The sequence below is a fragment of the Salmo salar genome, chromosome 21, assembly GCF_965601325.2.
Source record: "Salmo salar chromosome 21, fSalSal1, whole genome shotgun sequence".
NCBI lineage: Eukaryota > Metazoa > Chordata > Actinopteri > Salmoniformes > Salmonidae > Salmo > Salmo salar.
This window is the reverse complement of record NC_138311.1, coordinates 19,701,835-19,724,593: the sequence shown is the minus strand read 5'-3', so window position 1 is coordinate 19,724,593 and position 22,759 is coordinate 19,701,835. Positions and strand designations below refer to the sequence as shown.

The following is a 22,759-nucleotide window of genomic DNA, read 5'->3' as shown; positions in this document are numbered from 1 at the left end:
GTGATAAACAACAATACAGATAAAAACAAATAAAAAAGGTTTGTTAAAGAAGATAAATGGCATATACTATGTTTCATATGTATCATACAGCATCAGGTGGATTTGGGAGCTATGCAATGAGTCATTGTATAAAGAGAAGTTAATCCGTCAAGTATTAAGTGAGAGAGAGATTTCGAGAAACACAGAGCGAGAGATGGGAGGAGATGGTGGGGGGGGGGGGGGGGGGGGGGGAGAGAGATGTTATTATTTGTCATTTCTCAGTTGTCTATTGTAATTAACTGTGTCATTTATTTTGTGCGTGGATAGTTTCCACAAGGGAGGTACAAGCTTCAGGTGAGTAAGATAAAGAAATGTGTTTGAAATAAGGAGGGGAGAGAGGAGCACGATTTGCTTTAGAGAAGCAACGATATGACTAACAAGCATTCTGACAAAAGATCACAGAGAAGGCAGGGCGCGAAAACATGTCTATCATCAAGAGGAGGGAGAGATAGCTCAGTGAAAGACATTTTGGCAAGGTGAACCTTGACGGTCCCAGTGATCTGCGTACTGTTGATTGTGATAGTGATCTTCCTGATAGGAATGTGTGCCCTGCATGCAAGCAGAAGGAAAATATTTACTGAGCAAAAATGCTTCCTCATAACAACCACCTCGCGGAAATAGCTTGTGATAGAAACAGAATGTTTTGACTCAGCACACAGCGTGGTGCATGAAAGAGTGACAGGACAACGATAATGAGATATTGTGGTGAAATGCTGCTACTAGTGTGTGTTGAAGTTGTTTGTACAGGAGGATTTTGTAAACATGGATTTGATGAAACGATTGATACCGGAAATGGATAATTATATCACAGTTAAGGAGGAGCCACACTGGACGGACATCAGTATCTCATTCAACTTTCCTTTCTGCTTAGGAGCAGGTGGGGCACAGTAGGCAGTAAGCTCCAAACTTAAAGGACTGTTTATTTGATTGTTTATTCATCCATATATCCTGAGTGCAATGGCCAGACTAATATCTATTTGTATTTGGCTGTTATCAGGTAAGTTAATTTTCTGTTGTGGCGTTGTAGATTTGCACATGATTGTGTCCCTCGTGGCTGTCCCGTTGCATTTTATCCACACGCCTTTACATTCAAATCCAACATATAACCAAATGCTCAATTTATGATTTATTTATTTACAACACAATGTCCAAAAATGTATTGCTGTTTGGATAGGGCGTGGTTGTCTAAATGCAAGGTGCTTTTACGTTAGTGTACCAAGTATTTGTAAGTAGGCTCAGCTGGCAGGCTACTGACAATACTGTAATTATAATTGATTGGATTATTAGAGTGCATTTCCAGACACACTTTTCTAATTTGAGGGAGGAAACCCACCTTGGTCACCCACCTTGGTGATGCCATGGCACACATTTTGAACCAGATAGCTCACCACATGCTATACCCTAGTATAGGGGGTGTGGGTTAATAGGAATAGCTTGAATCTTTAGAGCCAGACTGGTCATGATGTGATAAAACGATCTACTCTCGATGCATAACATTTGAGGTGCACTGTTAGGAAAATAGAAAGCAGATATTTCTAACCACAAGCTTGGCAAGGCTTGTTACTCAGTGTTTGTGATTATCTCTGTGTTAGCCCTCAAGAATTTCTGATCATATGACAGGAAGAGTTTTGGAGGGGAGCAGTTATGCTCAGATTGGTCGTGGCCTGCCTTTCCAAATTGATTTTCTTTTGTAGTCCTGCTACAAATGGGCTATGGAAACAACTAGCTCCTATGAGCCTAGTTCACGAAACAACTTCCAAGCTCAACTGTTATTTCATGATGTTCATCCTATTTCTATAAGATTTCCCAAAATAACATACATTTGTAAAGGTCAGGATCTTTTGCTAGGGTTTCTCTTTATTGTTTTGAATGAGCGTGCAGAGCAAAGACTTGGTTACGGTCTGCTAATGAAACAAAACGTCAGACAGTACATGAAGTAGTGGGGGGGGGGGATTTTCAAACTTCAAACAGAGATAGTATGAGCTGCACAGAAGTGACTTGAATATACTCTTCTTTCCCAATGCATTGTGTAAATTGAAGGTTACTGTTGCAGTATAAAAGCCACAGCCTGTAAAATGTTCAACTAATGATACACTACATCAAATCAAATTTAAATCAAATTTATTTTTATATAGCCCTTCGTACATCAGCTGATATTCTCAAAGTGCTGTACAGAAACCCAGCCTAAAACCCCAAACAGCAAGCAAAGCTGTGAAAGAAGCACGGTGGCTAGGAAAAACTCCCTAGGAAAAAATCCCTAGAAAGGCCAAAAACCTAGGAAGAAACCTAGAGAGGAACCAGGCTATGAGGGGTGGCCAGTCCTCTTCTGGCTGTGCAGGGTGGATATTATAACAGAACATGGTCAAAATGTTAAAATGTTCATAAATGACCAGCATGGTCAAATAATAATAATCATAGTAGTTGTCGAGGGTGCAACAAGCACGTCCGGTGAACAGGTCAGGGTTCCATAGCCGCAGGCAGAACAGTTGAAACTGGAGCAGCAGCACGGCCAGGTGGACTGGGGACAGCAAGGAGTCATCATACCAGGTAGTCCTGAGGCATGGTCCTAGGGCTCAGGTCCTCCGAGAGAAAGACAGAAAGAGAGAAAGAGAGAATTAGAGAGAGCATATTTAAATACACACAGGACACCGGATAAGACAAGAGAAATACTCCAGATGTAACAGACTGACCCTAGCCCCCCGACACATAAACTACTGCAGCATAAATACTGGAGGCTGAGACAGGAGGGATCAGAAGACACTGTGGCCCCATCCGATGATACCCCCGGACAGGGCCAAACAGGCAGGATATAACCCCACCCACTTTGCCAAAGCACAGCCCCCACACCACTAGAGGGATGTCTCCAACCACCAACTTACCGTCCTAAGACAAGGCCGAGTATAGCCCACAACGATCTCCGCCATGGCACAACCCAAGGGGGGGGGGCGCCAACCCAGACAGGAAGACCACGTCAGTGACTCAACCCACTCAAGTGACGCACCCCTCCCATGGACGGCATGGAAGAACACCAGTTGGCCAGTGACTCAGCCCCTGTAAAAGGGTTAGAGGCAGAGAATCCCAGTGGAAAGAGGGGAACCGGCAAGGCAGAGACAGCAAGGGCGGTCCGTTGCTCCAGCCTTTCCGTTCACCTTCACACTCCTGGGCCAGACTATACTTAATCATAGGACCTACTGAAGAGATAAGTCTTCAGTAAAGACTTAAAGGTTGAGACTGAGTCTGCGTCTCTCACATTGGTAGGCAGACCATTCCATAAAAATGGAGCTCTATAGGAGAAAGCCCTACCTCCAGCCGTTTGCTTAGAAATTCTAGGGACAATTAGGAGGCCTGCGTCTTGTGACCGTAGCGTACGTGTAGGTATGTACGGCAGGACCAAATCGGAAAGATAGGTAGGAGCAAGCCCATGTAATGCTTTGTAGGTTAGCAGTAAAACCTTGAAATCAGCCCTTGCCTTAACAGGAAGCCAGTGTAGGGAGGCTAGCACTGGAGTAATATGATCAAATTTTTGGGTTCTAGTCAGGATTCTAGCAGCCGTATTTAGCGCTAACTGAAGTTTATTTAGTGCTTTATCCGGGTAGCCGGAAAGTAGAGCATTGCAGTAGTCCAGCCTAGAAGTAACAAAAGCATGGATTAATTTTTCTGCGTCATTTTTGGACAGAAAATGTCTGATTTTTGCAATGTTACGTAGATGGAAAAAAGCTGTCCTTGAAACAGTCTTGATATGTTCTTCAAAAGAGAGATCAGGGTCCAGAGTAACGCCGAGGTCCTTCACAGTTTTATTTGAGACGACTGTACAACCATCCAGATTAATTGTCAGATTCAACAGAAGATCTCTTTGTTTCTTGGGACCTAGAACAAGCATCTCTGTTTTGTCCGAGTTTAAAAGTAGAAAGTTTGCAGCCATCCACTTCTTTATGTCTGAAACACAGGCTTCTAGCGAGGGCAATTTTGGGGCTTCACCATGTTTCATTGAAATGTACAGCTGTGTGTCGTCCGCATAGCAGTGAAATTTAACATTATGTTTTCGAATGACATCCCCAAGAGGTAAAATATATAGTGAAAACAATAGTGGTCCTAAAACGGAACCTTGAGGAACACCGAAATTTACAATTGATTTGTCAGAGGACAAACCATTCACAGAGACAACTGATATCTTTCCGACAGATAAGATCTAAACCAGGCCAGAACTTGTCCATGTAGACCAATTTGGGTTTCCAATCTCTCCAAAAGAATGTGGTGATCGATGGTATCAAAAGCGGCACTAAGATCTAGGAGCACGAGGACAGATGCAGAGCCTCGGTCTGACGTCATTAAAAGGTCATTTACCACCTTCACAAGTGCAGTCTCAGTGCTATGATGGGGTCTAAAACCAGACTGAAGTGTTTCGTATACATTGTTTGTCTTCAGGAAGGCAGTGAGTTGCTGTGCAACAGCTTTTTCTAAAATTGAGAGGAATGGAAGATTCGATATAGGCCGATAGTTTTTTATAATTTCTGGATCAAGATTCGGCTTTTTCAAGAGAGGCTTTATTACTGCCACTTTTAGTGAGCTTGGTACACATCCGGTGGATAGAGAGCCGTTTATTATGTTCAACATAGGAGGGCCAAGCACAGGAAGCAGCTCTTTCAGTAGTTTAGTTGGAATAGGGTCCAGTATGCAGCTTGAGGGTTTGGAGGCCATGATTATTTTCATCATTGCGTCAAGAGATATAGTACTAAAACACTTTAGTATCTCCCTTGATCCTAGGTCCTGGCAGAGTTGTGCAGACTCAGGACAATGGAGCTTTGGAGGAATACCCAGATTTAAAGAGGAGTCTGTAATTTGCTTTCTAATGATCATGATCTTTTCCTCAAAGAAGTTCATAAATTTATTACTGCTGAAGTGAAAGCCATCCTCCATTTGCGAAGGCTGCTTTTTAGTTAGCTTTGCGACAGTATCAAAAATAAATTTCGGATTGTTCTTATTTTCCTCAATTAAGTTGGAAAAATAGGATGATCGAGCAGCAGTAAGGGCTCGTCGATACTGCACGGTACTGTCTTTCCTAGCTAGTCGGAAGACTTCCAGTTTGGTGTGGCGCCATTTCCGTTCCAATTTTCTGGAAGCTTGCTTCAGAGCTCGTGTATTTTCTGTATACCAGGGAGCTAGTTTCTTATGACAGATGTTTTTAGTTTTTAGGGGTGCAACTGCATCTAGGGTATTGCGCAAGGTTAAATTGAGTTCCTCGGTTAGGTGGTTAACTGATTTTTGTCCTCTGACGTCCTTGGGTAGGCAGAGGCAGTCTGGAAGGGCATCAAGGAATCTTTGGGTTGTCTGAGAATTTATAGCACGACTTTTAATGCTCCTTGGTTGGGGTCTGAGCAGATTATTTGTTGCAATTGCAAACGTAATAAAATGGTGGTCCGATAGTCCAGGATTATGAGGAAAAACATTTAGATCCACAACATTTATTCCATGGGACAAAACTAGGTCCAGAGTATGACTGTGGCAGTGAGTAGGTCCAGAGACATGTTGGACAAAACCCACTGAGTCGATGATGGCTCCGAAAGCCTTTTGGAGTGGGTCTGTGGACTTTTCCATGTGAATGTTAAAGTCACCAAAAATTAGAATATTATCTGCTATGACTACAAGATCCGATAGGAATTCAGGGAACTCAGTGAGGAACACTGCATATGGCCCAGGAGGCCTATAAACAGTAGCTATAAAAAGTGAGTGAGTAGGCTGCATAGATTTCATGACTAGAAGCTCAAAAGACGAAAACGTCATTGTTGTTATTTTTTTTGTAAATTGAAATTTGCTATCGTAAATGTTAGCAACACCTCCGCCTTTGCCGGATGCACGGGGGGTATGGTCACTAATGTAACCAGGGGGTGAGGCCTCATTTAACACAGTAAATTCATCAGGCTTAAGCCATGTTTCAGTCAGGCCAATCACATCAAGATTATTATCAGTGATTAGTTCATTGACTATAACTGCCTTGGAAGTGAGGGATCTAACATTAAGTAACCCAATTTTGAGATGTGAGGTATCACAATCTCTTTCAATAATGGCAGGAATGGAGGAGGTCTTTATACTAGTGAGATTGCTAAAGCGAACACCGCCATTTTTAATTTTGCCCAACCTAGATCGAGGCACAGACACGGTCTCAATGGGGAAAGCTGAGCTGACTACGCTGACTGTGCTAGTGGCAGACTCCACTAAGCTGGCAGGCTGGCTAACAGCCTGCTGCCTGGCCTGCACCCTATTTCATTGTGGAGCTAGAGGAGTTAGAGCCCTGTCTATGTTCGTAGATAAGATGAGAGCACCTCTCCAGCTAGGATGGAGTCCGTCACTCCTCAACAGGCCAGGCTTGGTCCTGTTTGTGGGTGAGTCCCAGAAAGAGGGCCAATTATCTACAAATTCTATCTTTTGGGAGGGGCAGAAAACAGTTTTCAACCAGCGATTGAGTTGTGAGACTCTGCTGTAGAGCTCATCACTCCCCCTAACTGGGAGGGGGCCAGAGACAATTAATCGATGCCGACACATCTTTCTAGCTGATTTACACGCTGAAGCTATGTTGCGCTTGGTGACCTCTGACTGTTTCATCCTAACATCGTTGGTGCCGACGTGGATAACAATATCTCTATACTCTCTACACTCGCCAGTTTTAGCTTTAGCCAGCACCGTCTTTAGATTAGCCTTAACGTCGGTAGCCCTGCCCCCTGGTAAACAGTGTATGATCGCTGGATGATTAGTTTTAAGTCTAATACTGCGGGTAATGGAGTCGCCAATGACTAGGGTTTTCAATTTGTCAGAGCTAATGGTGGGAGCCGTCGGCGTCTCAGACCCCACAACGGGAGGAGTAGAGACCAGAGAAGTCTCGGCCTCCGACTCCGACTCGCTTAATGGGGAGAACCGGTTGAAAGTTTCTGTCGGCTGAATAAGCGACACCGGTTGAGCATTCCTACAGCGTTTCCCTCCAGAAACCATGAGAAAGATGTCCGGCTGCGGGGACCGTGCGAGGGGGTTTATACTAACGTTACTATCTGTACTTACTGGTGGCACAGACGCTGTTTCATCCTTTCCTACACTGAAATTACCCTTGCCTAACGATCGCGTCTGAAGCTGGGCTTGCAGCACAGCTATCCTTGCCGTAAGGCGATCGTTCTCCTGTATATTATAAGTACAACGACTGCAATTAGAAGGCATCATGTTAATGTTACTTAGCTTCGGCTGTTTGAAGTCCTGACGAACCATGTCCAGATAAAACCTCCGGGGTGAAAAAGTTGAATGAAAAAAGTTGAGTGAGGGAAAAAGTAAAAATATACGGTAATGAAAAAGTAAAAAACCGTCAGGTATCAAAGTAAGATCGGCAACAAAAACGCACAGCAGCGTAAACAAGTACATGACCAAAAGTATGTGGACACCTGCTCGTCGAACATCTCATTCCAAAATCATGGGCATTAATATGGAGTTGCTCCCGCCTTTGCTGCTATAACAGACTCCACTCATCTGGGAAGGCTTTCCACTAGATGTTAGAACAGCTGCAGGGACTTCAAATCAAATGTTATTGGTCATATACACATGGTTAGCAGATGTTAATGCGAGTGTAGCGAAATGCTTGTGCTTCCAGTTCCGACTGTGCAGTAATATCTAAGAAATATACTAACAAATTCACAACAACTACCTGATGCACACAAATGTAAAGGGATGAATAAGAATATGTACATATAAATATATGGATGAGCGATGGCCTTGTGGCATAGGCAAGATGCAGTAGGTGGTATAAAATACAGTATATGCATATGAGATGAGTAATGTAGGATATGTAAACATTATTAAAGTGGCGTTATTTAAAGTGACTAGTGAAACCTTTATTAAGTCAATTTATTTAAGTGGCCAGAGATTTGACTCTGTATGTTGGCAGCAGCCTCTCTATGTTAGTGATGGCTGTTTAACAGTCTGATGGCCTTGAGATAGAAGCTGTCTCTCGGTCCCAGCTTTGATGCACTTGCTTCCATTCAGCCACCAGAGCATTAGTGAGGTCGGACACTGAAGTTGGGCGATTAGGCCTGGCCCGCAGTAGGCGTTCCAATTCATTCCAAAGGTGTTCGATGGGGTTGAGCTCAGGGCTCTGTGCAGGCCAGTCAAGTTCTTCCACACCGATCTAAACAAACAATTTCTGTATGGACCTCATTTTGTGCATGGGGGCATTGTCATGCTGAAACTGGAAAGGGCCTTCCCCAAACTGTTGCCACAAAGTTGGAAGCACAGAATCGTCTAGAATGTCATTGTATGCTGTAGTGTTAATATTTCCATTCACTGGAACTAAGGGGCCCGAACCATGAAAAACAGCCCCAGATCACTATTCCTCCTTCACCAAACTTTACAGTTGGCACTATGCATTGGGGCATGTAGCATGCTCCTGGCATCCACCAAACCCAGATTTGTCTGTCGGACTGCCAGATGGTGAAGTGTGATTCATCACTCCAGAGAATGTGTTTCCAATGCTCCAGAGTCCAATGATGGCGAGCTTTACACCCCTCCAGCCAACGCTTGGCATTGCACATGGTGATCTTAGACTTGTGTGAAGCTGCTGGGCCATGGAAACCCATTTCATGAAGCTCCCGACGAACAGTTATTGTGCTGAGTTTGCTTCCAGAGGCAGTTTGGAACTCGGTAGTGAGTGTTGCAACCGAGGACAGATGATTCACACTTGACGGTCCTGTTCAGTGAGTTTGTGTGGCCTACCACTTCGCGGCTCAGACGTTGTTGCTCCTAGACGTTTCCACTTTACAATAACAGCACTTACAGTTGACCGGGGCAGCTCTAGCAGGGCAGAAATTCGTCGAGCTGACTTCAGTACGGGCCATTCTACTGCCAATGTTTGTCTATGGAGATTGCATGGCTGTGTGCTCAAATTTTATACACCTGTCAGAAACGAGTGTGGCTGAAATAGCCGAATCCATTAATTTGAAGGCGTGTCCATATACTTTGGCCATTTAGTGTATTTAGGCCCTACTAAGGTAACATAACCCTCTATTTGAAGAATATGATTAACATACAGCATCTTAAAGAGATTGGTACAACTGTCTTATATTGTCATATAAAGTGCATGCTTTCCTGCAACAAACAGTTTTTTTTTCTTAAACAGTTGTAGACTCATCTCAGATGTCGAGCCATCTCATCATTGGGATTCTTGGAAAGTCCATCATGTTGCCTTGCAGCCTGAATTCCTCTGCACCCGTTGTCCCAGCAAGTCTCACACTCTACTGGACAGCAAGACTCAAGCACCAGAAGGAGGACCAAGTGGTCCATGCCTTATACAACGGGAAAGAGAACAACGACCCCCAATTTCCATTCTACAGAAACAGGACGCAAATCTTCAAGGACCAGCTTTCTTCTGGGAATTTCTCCCTATTGCTCAAAGATTTAAGGGTTGAAGATGACCTCACAACTTTTTTCCTCTTTTATCATCAAGAGGATGGAAATTACAACACACTTAACCAAAACAAAGAGATGTGCTTGACCACTGTAAAAGTAGCAAGTAAGACCGTTTTACATACAAAGAATGCCAGTAGTCAAAGGCACGTTTATCAATATTAAATTGTGTGTACAAGACAACGCACATTGCCATTACGCACCAAATACCTATAAAACATGAATAACTGTACTTATCATGTATGATTTCCACTATTGTGACTTTGTCTAAGTGCTTTATCTTTGTCATGCTCTGCAGAAAGCTACCATAAACCCATTGTGACAGTGAACTATGAAGAATGGAAGGCAGAATGCACTTCTCAGGGAGGCTACCCTAAACCTAGACTGACCTGGACCAATCAGAACGGCTTACTAGACCCCGAGGTTCCTCAGATTGTTCAGGATCCAGGAAGTGGAACAATGAACATTTCCAGCACGGTGAACATCACAGAGAATCAGACTGTGACGTGTGCCATCTTCAACCCGACTCTGAAAGAGACCTTGAACACCACAAGATCAACAGGTGAGTAGCCTAAAGTATTATGACAAGAAAACATGTCAACGGATGGTCAATTACAAATAGATTACTGGAGATTAGCTCTGGTTATAGTAAAGCACTAAACAGCTGACACTTAAAGCTATCTGGCTGTGATCTTACCCCTAATGGCTGTGTATGTGCTAGTGACCCTAGTTGGTTGGAAGTATAGGAAATACTAGGGAAACCAAAATGTGCATTACATGACAGGAAACTCTGTTGATGTCCACACCTCTCTTTATCCTCTCCCTACAGGCGAGGAGCAGGTGGGCCTCTCGAGCGGCATAAAAGCAGGGATTGGTGTTGTTGCTGTTGCTGTGATTGGGTCAGCACTGGTGTTTGTCTGCTGGAAAAGTGAGTCATGCAATTGTTATCTTTCATCACAGTTGAGTTTCATGTCACAGCGGAATCTCCTGAATGAATATGATGACATTAAGCAACTCTCTCTTTGTCACTCCAGAGAGCATGCAACAGAATGGTGCCGATACACAGGAGATGGGCCCACTACGACATAGTGTGTGCTCCAATGTGTGCTTTACTACAAAGTGTTAAACTGGTAATGTAGATCAAATATTGATCTATAGAATGTTTTTTTTAATCAATGTTACCATTTGACCCTTAAACCTTTAATACATTTTCATCCCAGGATGTGACTGAACACAGTGCCACAGTGCTGTTAGGAACAAGGTCACTCAAGAATAGGGTTCTCTAGCTACTAAAATACCTAACCTCAATTTTGATTGATTATTTGTTAGTACAGTTGAAGTCGGACGTTTACATACACTTAGGTTGGAGTCATTAAAACTTGATTTTCAACCGCTCCACAAATGTCTTGTTAACAAACTATAGTTTTGGCAAGTCGGTTAGGACATCTACTTTGTGCATGACACAAATAATTTTTCCAACAATTGTTTACAGACAGATTATTTCACTTATAATTCACTGTATCACAATTCCAGTGGGTCAGAAGTTTACATATACTAAGCTGACTATGCCTTTAAACAGCTTGGAAAATTCCAGATAATTATGTTATGGCTTTAGAAGCTTTAGAGGCTAATTGACATCATTTGAGTCAATTGGAGGTGTACCTGTGGATGTATTTCAAGGCCTACCTTCAAACTCAGTGCCTCTTTGATTGACATCATGGGAAAATCAAAAGAAATCAACCAAGACCTCAGAAAAAAAATGGTAGACCTCCACAAGTCTGGTTCATCCTTGGGAGCAATTTCCAAACGACTGAAGGTACAAACGTTCGTCTGTACAAACAATAGTAAGCAAGTATAAACACCATGGGACCACACAGCCGTCATACCGCTTAGGAAGGAGACGCGTTCTGTCTCCTAGAGATGAACGTACTTTGGTGTGAAAAGTGCAAATCAATCCCAGAACAACAGCAAATGACCTTGTGAAGATGCTGGAGGAAACAGGTACAAAAGTATCTATATCCACAGTACAACGAGTCCTATATCGACATAACCTGAAAGGCCGCTCAGCAAGGAAGAAGCCACTGCTCCAAAACCGCCATAAAGAGCCAGACTATGGTTTGCAACTGCACATGGGGACATAGATCGTACTTTTTGGAGAAATGTCCTCTGGTCTGATGAAACAAAAATAGAACTGTTTGGCCATAATGACCATCATTATGTTTGGAGGAAAAAGGGGGAGGCTTGCGAGCCGAAGAACACCATCCCAACCATGAAGCATGGGGGTGGCAGCATCATGTTGTGGGGGTGCTTTGCTGCAAGAGGGACTGGTGCACTACACAAAATAGATGGCATCATGAGGTAGGAAAATGATGTGGCTATATTGAAGCAACGTCTCAAGACATCAGTCAGGAAGTTAAAGCTTGGTCGCAAATGGGTCTTCCAAATGGACAATGACCCCAAGCATACTTCCAAAGTTTTGGCAAAATGGCTTAAGTACAACAAAGTCAAGGTATTGGAGTGGCCATCATAAAGCCCTGACCTCAATCCTATAGAAAATTTGTGGGCAGAACTGAAAAAGTGTGTGCGAGCAAGGAGGCCTACAAACCTGACTGTTACACCAGCTCTGTCAGGAGGAATGGGCCAAAATTCTTATTGTGGGAAGCTTGTGGAAGGCTACCCAAAATGTTTGACCCAAGTTCAACAATTTAAAGGCAATGCTACCAAATGCTAATTGAGTGTATGTAAACTTCTGACCCACTGGGAATGTGATGTAGAAATAAAAGCTGAAATAAATCACTCTCTACTATTATTCTGACATTTCACATTCTTAAAATAACGTGGTGATCCTAACTAACCTAAGACAGGGAATTTTTACTAGGATTAAACGTCAGGAATTGTGAAAAACTGAGTTTAAATGTATTTGGCTAAGGTGTATGTAAACTTCTGACTTCAACTGTATATACCTCATTTTCTGTTTAAAATAAACAAATAAAAACACTTGATCTCAGTCGAAGTTGACGTTTATCTCAACTAATACAATGGAAATAGAATCACCAAATCAAATAGTAATTTCCGATCAAAAACATATAAACAAAATAGACTGTCGAATCGATGATACGTATCATGGCTTCTATACTAGGCAATTAGTGATGAACACAACACAACACTTCAATATTCACCAACACCCAAATAGGCCTGTCAACATTTATTGCAGTGTTCTATTAATTATGCTGTCATTTTCATTTGTTAGTTTCCTGTCAGTTTTTTCTGGGACCCCTTGAAAGCTCAGTGCAGCTCCAATGCCTCTGGTTAAGAATCACTGTGCCACTGTACCATGCTGATGCTGTAGGGAGGAACACAGGCAGGGTTGGTCTTAAACACATCTGCTTTGGGTCGGCAAAGTATTAAGCCTGGTTGACCAAAAAAATGTGCAATGATGTCAGTTGGTTTACCTCAGATCATAAAAATAATAAAGAAAAAAACGATTAAACGATTAAACCTCCGTTACATTCCTATTCATATGCTTCAAATATTATTGTATTGTATTAATGGGCTATTCTTGTGTTTTTTACTTAGCTTTCTGTACAGTGGTAATGGGTCAATTTTAGTTATGTCAGCAATTTTCATTGATTGGCAGCTACACAGAATCTGATATGACTTGAAACTTAAATGACAATGACCTGAAACAAGACATTTTGAAATGCTGTACAATATTACTGTCAAGAGGTTCTTTGTGTTTCAACAGTAAGACTGCATGTTATGTTATTTTATTTTTTACCTCATTGAGCTTTTAACTAATAAAAGATTCCTTGAATGTAACGGATTCCATTGAGCTTTTAACTAATAAAAGATTCCTCTTGACATATTTGTTGTTGGATGGATATTTTATTTGTTATTGGTTTTTCTGTAAAACACTAAAGAGCAATATCCCCATCATCAAAGACAGTTACGGCAGCAATATTGTGTCATTGGTTGTCTTGTATATGCAGTGATATAACAAGGTGTATTTACTCTACAGTTCAGTAGCCTATTACTGAACATTGCCTGGTAAACAACATTATAGTATCCCCTCCTCATGGAAAAGAGCAAATTAGCTAATTATAATACACAAAGTAAGCACAATGAGTGGATAAGAGGCAAGCCGCAATTTCAATTAAGATAATGAGCAAGCTAAAACGGACTATATCACTATTTGTTCAGCATTTTTTAAATGGACAGCAACCGAATTCAGAACATGGGCCGTTCTTACATAATTCTCCCTACACACCAAGTCAGAACCGTAGGATAATTAACGGGTGCAAATAAACAGACAATGAAAGCTTTTAAAATATTTGATGACATTTCTCTAAAGCTGGCTATAGGCCACATGTGCACCACCAAGTCAGAATGGTAGGCTAAGTTCTGAGAGGGAGAGGGACCAAATTCATAGGGTGAGACACATGCTATTAACAGCTTACTACACAACATACACTTAGTATTACTTTCTTAGCTACAGTATACATATCTCCCTGGCCTATTTTTGGACTCACCATTTTGCTAAGCTCACTTGAACAGGAAGGTGGCGTGGCGTTCATTCTTGTTGGCAAAGTTTTTGTCATCAAACATTGTCATCAAAGTCTGGCATTCTCTGGGTTTATGGTGCTTTCTTGACAACTGGGAACTAGAAAAAACAAGGTCGAATCATGAGGTCAGTGATCTTCAGGTTGGTAAGTTGGAGCTCTAGAAAGAGACCTGAGTTCCCAAATTAGAATTCCGAGTTGGATGTCCGTTCAAAACAAGTTTATTTTCCCTGAGTTCCCAGTTGTCTTGAAAGCATTGAAGTCGGAGAATGCCTAGTTCCGAGTTCCCAGTTGTTTTGAACGCGGCAGAAGTCATCCTGGATTGACATTGTGGCCAATGTATTCAAACTTTTTTGGCTCATGGTTTTACGTGTGAATATTTATCCTTTTAAGAATGGAAAAGAGACCCTTTCAGACAGATGTTTTAAATCCTTAAACCAAGTCTTGAACCACACACCTCCACTGAATAGCAGGAAAAAGTAAGAGTTTGTGAGGGTTTTAGGTGACAAGACAAATTTCAAATTTCTTTAGCCTCCTGAGGTTGAAGAGGCTGTATTGCACCTTCTTCACCACACTGTGTGGGTGGTCCATTTCAGTTTGTCAGTGATGTGTACGCCAAGGAATTTGAAGCTTTCCACCTTCTCCACTGCGGTCCCGTCGATGTAGATAGGGGGGTGCACCCTGCTGTTTCCTGAAGTCCACGATCATCCATGACACCATTCTGTATACTTCTGGCCCTTCTTTAGACACTGTGTTAACAACCTTCCAGGCGAGCTTCAGTGCCATACAACTCTCCTTCCGTGGCCTCCAACTGCTCTTAAATACAAGTAAAACTAAATGCATGCTCTTCAACCGATCGCTGCCTGCACCTGCCCGCCTATCCAGCATCACTACTCTGGACGGTTCTGACTTAGAATATGTGGACAACTACAAATACCTAGGTGTCTGGTTAGACTGTAAACTCTCCTTCCAGACTCACATCAAACATCTCCAATCCAAAGTTAAATCTATAATCAGCTTCCTATTTCGCAACAAAGCATCCTTCACTCATGCTGCCAAACATACCCTTGTAAAACTGACCATCCTACCGATCCTCGAATTCGGCGATGTCATTTACAAAATAGCCTCCAATACCCTACTCAATAAATTGGCTGCAGTTTATCACAGTGCCATCCGTTTTGTCACCAAAGCCCCACATACCACCACTGCGACCTGTATGCTCTCATTGGCTGGCCCTCGCTTCATACTCATCGCCAAACCCACTGGCTCCAGGTCATCTACAAGACCCTGCTAGGTAAAGTCCCCCCTTATCTCACCTCGCTGGTCACCATAGCAGCACCCACCTGCAGCACGTGCTCCAGCAGGTATATCTCTCTGGTCACCCCCAAAGCCAATTCCTCTTTCGGCCGCCTCTCCTTCCAGTTCTCTGCTGCCAATGACTGGAACGAACTACAAAACTATCTGAAACTGGAAACACGTATCTCCTTCACTAGCTTTAAGCACCAGCTGTCAGAGCAGCTCACAGATCACTGCACCTGTACATATCCCATCTATAATTTAGCCCAAACAACTACCACGTCCCCTACTGTATTTATTTATTTATTTTGCTCCTTTGCACCCCATTATTTCTATTTCTACTTTGCACTTTCTTCCACTGCAAATCTACCATTCCAGTGTTTACTTGCTATATTGTATTTACTTCGCCACCATGGCCTTTTTTTGTCTTTAGCTCCCTTATTTCACTTCATTTCTCACATTGTATATAGACTTATATTTCTACTGTATTATTGACTGTATGTTTGTTTTACTCCATGTTTAACTCTGTGTTGTTGTATGTGTCGAACTGCTTTGCTTTATCATCTTGGCCAGGTCGCAATTGTAAATGAGAACTTGTTCTCAACTTGCCTACCTGGTTAAATAAAGGTGGAATAAAAAAAATATATATAATAAATCTCCTTTGTTTTGTTGACGTTGAGTGAGAGATTGTTTTCCAGGCACCACACTCCCAAGCCCTCACCTCCTCCCTGTAGGCTGTCTCATCATCATTGGTAATCAAGCCTACTACTGTTGTGTCGTCTGCAAACTTGATGATTGAGTTGGAGGCGTGCTTGGCCACGCAGTCATTGGTGAACAGGGAGTACAGGAGGGGGCTGAGCACACACCCTTGTGGGGCCTCAGTTGAGGATCAGCGGAGTGGAGGTGATGTTTCCTACCTTCACCACCTGGAGGGGGCCCGTCAGGAAGTCCAGGACCCAGTTGCACAGGGTGGGGTTCAGACCCAGGGCCTCGAGCTTAATGATGAGCTTGGAGGGTACTATGGTGTTGAATGCTGAGCTATAGTCAATAAACAACATTCTTACATAGGTATTCCTCTTGTCCAGATGGGATAGGGCAGTGTGCAGAGTGATGGCAATTGCATCGTCTGTGGATCTATTGGGGCGGTAAGCAAATTGAAGTGGGTCTAGGGTGGCAGGTAAGGTAGAGGTGATGTGATCTCTCAAAGCACTTCATGATGACAGAGGTGAGTGCTACGGGGCGATAGTCATTTAGTTCAATTACCTTTGCCTTCTTGACTACAGGAACAATGGTGACCATCTGGAAGCACGTGGGGACAGCAGACTGGGATAGGGAGAGATTGAACATATCCGTAAACACACCAGCCAGCTGGTCTGAGCATGATCTGAGGACGCGGCTAGGGATGCCGTCTGGGCCGGCAGCCCTGCGAGGGTGAACAAGTTTAAATGTTTTACTCACGTCGGCCACGGAGAAGGAGAGCCCACAGTCCTTGGTAGCGGGCCGTGTCAGTGACACTGTGTTATCCTCAAAGCATGCGAAAAATGTGTTTAGCCTGTCCGAAAGCAAGATGTCGGTCTAGGCAACGTGGCTGGTTTTCCTTTTGTAGTCCGTGATTGTCTGTAGTCCCTGCCACATACGTCTCGTGTCTGAGCCGTTGAATTGCGACTCCACTTTATCTCTATATTGACGTTTAGGTTGTTTGATTGCCTTGCGGAGTGAATAACCACACTGTTTATATTCTGCCATATTACCAGTCACCTTGCCATGGTTAGATGTGATGGTTCATGCTTTCAGTTTCGTGCGAATGCTACCATCTATCCACAGTTTTTGGTTAGGGTAGGTTTTAATAGTCACAGTGGGTGATACATCTCCTATACACTTCCTTATAAACTCAGTCAATGGACATTAGACGTGTGGAAATCTGTCCTTTGTTCTGATAAGTCTAAATTTGAGATTTTTGGTTCCAACTGCCGTGTCCTTGTGAGACGCAGAGCAGTTAAACGGGTGATCTCCGCATGTGTGGCTCCCACCGTGAAGCATCAAGGAGGAGGTATGATGGTGTGGGGGTGCTTTGCTGGTGACACACCTTCAGGCTGTGTAAGGGCTATTTGACCAAGGAGGAGAGTGATGGAGTGCTGCATCAGATGACCTAACCTGCACAATCACCTGACCTCAACCCAATTGAGATGGTTTGGCATGAGTTGGACCTCAGAGTGAAGGAAAAATAGCCAACAAGGGCTCAGCATATGTAGGAACTCCTTCAAGACTGTTGGAAAAGCATTCCTCATGAAGCTGGTTGAGAGAATGCCAAGAGTATGCAAAGCTGTCATCAAGGCAAAGGGTGGCTACTTTAAATTATCTAAAATTGTAATGGCCGTCGTCTAAATGAGACCAAGGTGCAGCGGAGGGTGTGTTCATCATGAAAGGATTTAATGATCGAATGAACACTATACAAAAGAAACCAAAAAACTACTAGCAACAGTTCTGTCAGGAACACACTAAACAGAAAACATTCACCCACAAACCCCAAAGGAAAAACAGGCTGCCTATGTATGACTCTCAATCAGCAACAACGATCTACAGCTGTTCCTGATTGAGAGCCATACACGGCCGAAACAAATTAAACCACCAACATAGAAAATGAACATAGAACGCCCACCCATGTCACACCCTGGCCTAACCAAGAACAGAGGAAAAAAACCCTCTCTATGGCCAGGGCGTTACAGTACCCCCCAAAGGTGGGGACTCCGGCCGCAAAACCTGACTCTAAAGGGGAAGGTCCGGGTGGGCCTTCCTACGGCGGCGGCTCTGGTGCGGGACGTGGACCCCGCTCCACCCTCGGCTTGGCCCACTTAGGTGACGCCCCTGGCTGCACCGGAGGACTGGCGGGCGACCCTGGCTGCGCCCGGCTGGCGACCCTGGCGGGCGACCCTGGCTGCGCCCGGCTGGCGACCCTGGCGGCGCCGGGCGACCCTGGCGGCTCCGGGCTGGTGGGCGGCCCTGGCGGCTCCGGACAGGCGGGCGGCCCTGGTGGCTCCGGACAGGCGGGCGGCTCTGGCGGCTCCGGGCTGGCGGGCGGCTCTGGCGGCTCCGGACTGGTGGCTCCGGACTGGCGGGCGGCTCTGGCGGCTCTGGCCCAGGATTCACCAGGCTGGGGAGACATGCAGGAGGCCTGGCTCTGGGTGCAGGCCCAGGACTCACCAGGCTGGGGAGACCCACAGGAGGCCTGGTCCTGGGAGGAGGCACAGGATAGACCAGGCTGGAGAGACCCCCTGGAGGCCTGGTCCTGGGAGGAGGCACAGGATAGACCAGGATGGGGAGACCCACTGGAGGCCTGGTCCGAGGAGGCGGCACAGGATAGACCGGACTGTGGGGGAGCACTGGAGTTCTGGTGCTTAGGCTTGCCACCCATACTCCAGGCTGAATGCCCACTCTTGCCCGGCACGGGCGGAGCGCAGGCACAGGACAAACTGCTTCCTCCCAGCGCTCCGGAGACATAGTACGCAGCGCCGACGCAGGATAGCATGGACCGAGACAGCGCACCGGAGACCAGATGCGCTGAGCTGGAACACTCCGCCCCGGCTCAATGCCCACTCTCGCCCGGCAGATGTTAGGAGCTGGGATGTAGCGCACCGGGCTCTCCACGCGTACTGGGGACACCGTGCGCTTTACCGCATAACACGGTGCCTGACCAGTACTGCGCTGCCTTCCGTAAGCACAGGGAGTTGGCTCAGGTCTAACGCCTGACTCCGCCAATCTCCCCGTATGCCCCCCCCAAAAAATAATTTTTGGGGCTGCCTCTTCACCTCCACCTGCTTCCCCGGCAGGTTGTTTCAGTGGTCAAATAGCTGATCCCAAGTCCAGTCTATTCTTCCCTCCAATTCCTCCAGTGACCAGGATGCCATCACCTCCCGAGCATGCTGCTTCATCCCCTCCTGGTGCTGCTCCTTCCTCTGCTGCTTGGTCCGTTGTTGGTGGGTGAATCTGTAACGGCCGTCGTCTAAATGAGACCAAGGTGCAGCGGAGGGTGTGTTCATCATGAAAAGATTTAACCTGTCTGGGAACGTGGGACGCAAGCGTCCCACCCCTGGTACACCCTATCAACAGCAGGTGAAATATCAAGGGCGCCAAATTTGAAAACAATTAAATGTCATAATTCAAATTTCTCAAACATACAACTATCTTACACCCTTTGAAAGATAAACATCTCCTTAATCTAACCACGTTGTCCGATTTCAAAAAGGCTTTACGGCAAAAGCATAAAGTTAGATTATGATTGGACAGTACATTGAAAATAGCTGTGTGTAATGTTTTGTCAATGCAAAGACAGGCGTCACCAAAAGCAGAAAACCAGCTAAAATTATGCCCTAACCTTTGACAATCTTCATCAGATGACACTCCTAGGACATTATGTTAGAACAAAAATGCATGTATTGTCTTTCAAGTTCATATTTATATCCAAAAACAGCGTTTTACTATGGCGTTGATGTTGAGGAAATATTTTCCCTGCAATACCGCCAGTGAATCAGCACAACAAATTAAATAATTACTATTCGAAAACATTGGTAAAATATTATATTGTCATTCAAAGAATTATAGATTAACATCTCTTGAACGCAACCGCATTGCCAGATTTAAAAATAACTTTACTGGGAAATCACACTTTGCAATAATCTGAGTACTGCGCCCAGAAAAATAAGCTTTGCGATACAGACTAAGCGCAATGTTGGAGAGATCTAAAATCAAAAATACTATGTAAATAATCCCTTACCTTTGATTATCTTCATCAGAAGGCACTTCCAGGAATCCCAGGTCCATAACAAATGTAGTTTTGTTCGAAAAAGCTCATAATTTATGTCCAAAAGCTCCGTGTTGTTAGCGCATCCTGTGGGCTACTCAAAAACATGAACGACGCCCGCTGGACTTGTCTTCATCAAAGAGGGAAAACAAATATTTACGTTCGTTCAAACATGTCAAACGTTGTATAGCATAAATCATTAGGGCCTTTTTCAATCAGAACTTCAATAATATTCAAGGCGGACGATTGCATTCTCTTTTAAAACGTATTGGAACGAGAGTACCCAAACATGCACTCGCGCACCAGAGTCGTATCGGCCATCCGCTTATGACCAACGTTCCAAGTCTCTTGTTCGGTCAGTTTTCACAGTAGAAGACTCAAACCACTTTGTAAAGACTGGTGACATCTAGTGGAAGCCATAGGAAGTGCTCAATGATTAATACGTCCCTGTGTGTTACAATGGCATAGGCTTAAAAGTAATTCAACACATCAGATACACACTTCCTGTTAGAAATTGTCTCAGGGTTTTGACTGCCATATGAGTTCTGTTATACTTACAGACACCATTCAAAAAGTTTTAGAAAATTCTGAGTGTTTTCTATCCAAATATGTTAATGATCGAATGAACACTATACAAAAGAAATTAAAAAAAATACTAGCAACAGTTCTGTCAGGAACACACTAAACAGAAAACATTCACCCACAAACCCCAAAGGAAAAACAGGCTGCCTATGTATGACTCTCAATCAGCAACAACGATCTACAGCTGTTCCTGATTGAGAGCCATACACGGCCGAAACAAATTAAACCACCAACATAGAAAATGAACATAGAACGCCCACCCATGTCACACCCTGGCCTAACCAAAAACAGAGGAAAAAACCCTCTCTATGGCCAGGGCGTTACACAAATATAAAATATATTTTGATTCCATGTGCGTTATTTCATAGTTTTGATGTCTTCACCATTATTCTACAATGTAGAAAATAGTAAAAAAAATAAAGAAAAACCCTTGAATGAGTCGGTGTGTCTGAACTTTTGACTGGTACTGTATTTCACCTTTCAAGAAAGATGGCCTCTTTGATGCAACCTCACTCCTGGATGACAAAGAAGAGAAGTACTCCTATTCATCACAGCTGTGTTCTTGACCAAAGCTTACATTTGCATGCCTATAAAAACATCCAGAGGTATCTGCACAGACCCTTTACTGTGACATGTACCCAGGCTATCTGTATTCCCCTTGCCTGTCTTGTGTTCTGTATTTGTTAAGTGTATGTTTGAGTAAAGATGGAACAAATGGGCTGTGGGCCTGTCTTTAGAACTGCTACCAGTAAATAGATTTGATTTGTTTTTGGAGAATGGATTTGCCTGACCTGTACATTAACACCTCTTCACTAGATGGAGTGATGAACTCGTTGTTGGTTATATGCAGTATGTCAGGGAAAGAGCAGGTGTTCTTAATGTTTTGTACACTCAGTGTAGGTTGATGTGTTCAAGGGGTCACAAAGTGCTAAGCCTCCTCACTGCTGATTGGTCAGTCGAGTGAATCGAGATCCTAATCTCTGCTTTTGGGCTAATGGCTGTTGGAGAGGGGGAGTTGAGTGAGCTGGGGCCTTTTATGTTGGGGAATCACTCGAGGGGAATACTGACCAACTGAGCATCTCCGAATATTCAGAGTTGTTATATTTCAGTTTTCTGTGATGTATTTTAAAGTGTCATATTGGGATGCAAACTCAAAATTGAAAACATTTCAACTCTATATCTGCCATGTTAAAGGTGTCTTCTTGTAAAAGGTTCAACGGCACTGACCGCCATCGGTATGCATGCATGACTGTCTGCTTAATGGCCTATGTTGTAGAATTATAAATCAATACAGATTAAATTAGTAATTTATACTCAGTGTAATTAGCATTTTACCTCCATTTAAAAGGCATCCTTACTGGGATTTGCACGATTCATTATTTTCCAATTCCAATTCAGAAAGTCTAAATTCCAATTCAATTCCATTCCATTCCCGTGATGATATTATTTTACAATTCCAATTCAATTCCAATTCAGACAGTGTAAATTCCAATTAAATTCTAATTCATATTTTTTAAAGATTGCTGCAATTTCCAATGAATACCAAATAAATTATCCACTTCCTGCTTGAGTTCCATAATTGAATTTGGAATTACATTTTTAATAGACCGTATACTACAGTAAAGGCCACAAAACACTACAGTGAATACTATAGTATAATACAGTCATGTCCACAAAAACACTACAGTGAATACTATAGTATGCTACAGTCATGTCCACAAAAACACTACAGTGAATACTATAGTATAATACAGTCATGTCCAAAAAAACACCAATAAATACTATAGTATATAAATATAGTAATACTACAGTATTTAGACGATAGTATACTATAGTATTTTTGATATGGGTAGTTAATTGTTAATAAGATTATTTTGTAATAATGTGGTTCAGCAATGGCATTTACAGTAAGAGTACTGTTCAACCCTGTTAACCTGTTAGGGCTAGGGGGCAGTATTGACACGGCCGGATAAAAAACGTACCCGATTTAATCTGGTTACTACTCCTGCCCAGTAACTAGAATATGCATATAATTATTGGCTTTGGATGG

At 43.5% G+C, this 22,759-nt stretch overlaps 1 protein-coding gene across 1 annotated transcript; it reads left to right on the top strand.

Moving 5' to 3' along the window:
* The first annotated feature begins 251 nt into the window (after positions 1-251).
* Positions 252-13,337, top strand: LOC106581720 (CD276 antigen homolog). Its single transcript, XM_014163971.3, has 4 exons — positions 252-1,036; positions 9,188-9,580; positions 9,773-10,036; positions 10,304-13,337. Exons 1-4 carry the CDS (start codon positions 997-999, stop codon positions 10,561-10,563), a joined length of 957 nt encoding a protein of 318 aa, XP_014019446.1. The 5' UTR covers positions 252-996; the 3' UTR covers positions 10,564-13,337.
* Positions 13,338-22,759: the final 9,422 nt, after the last annotated feature.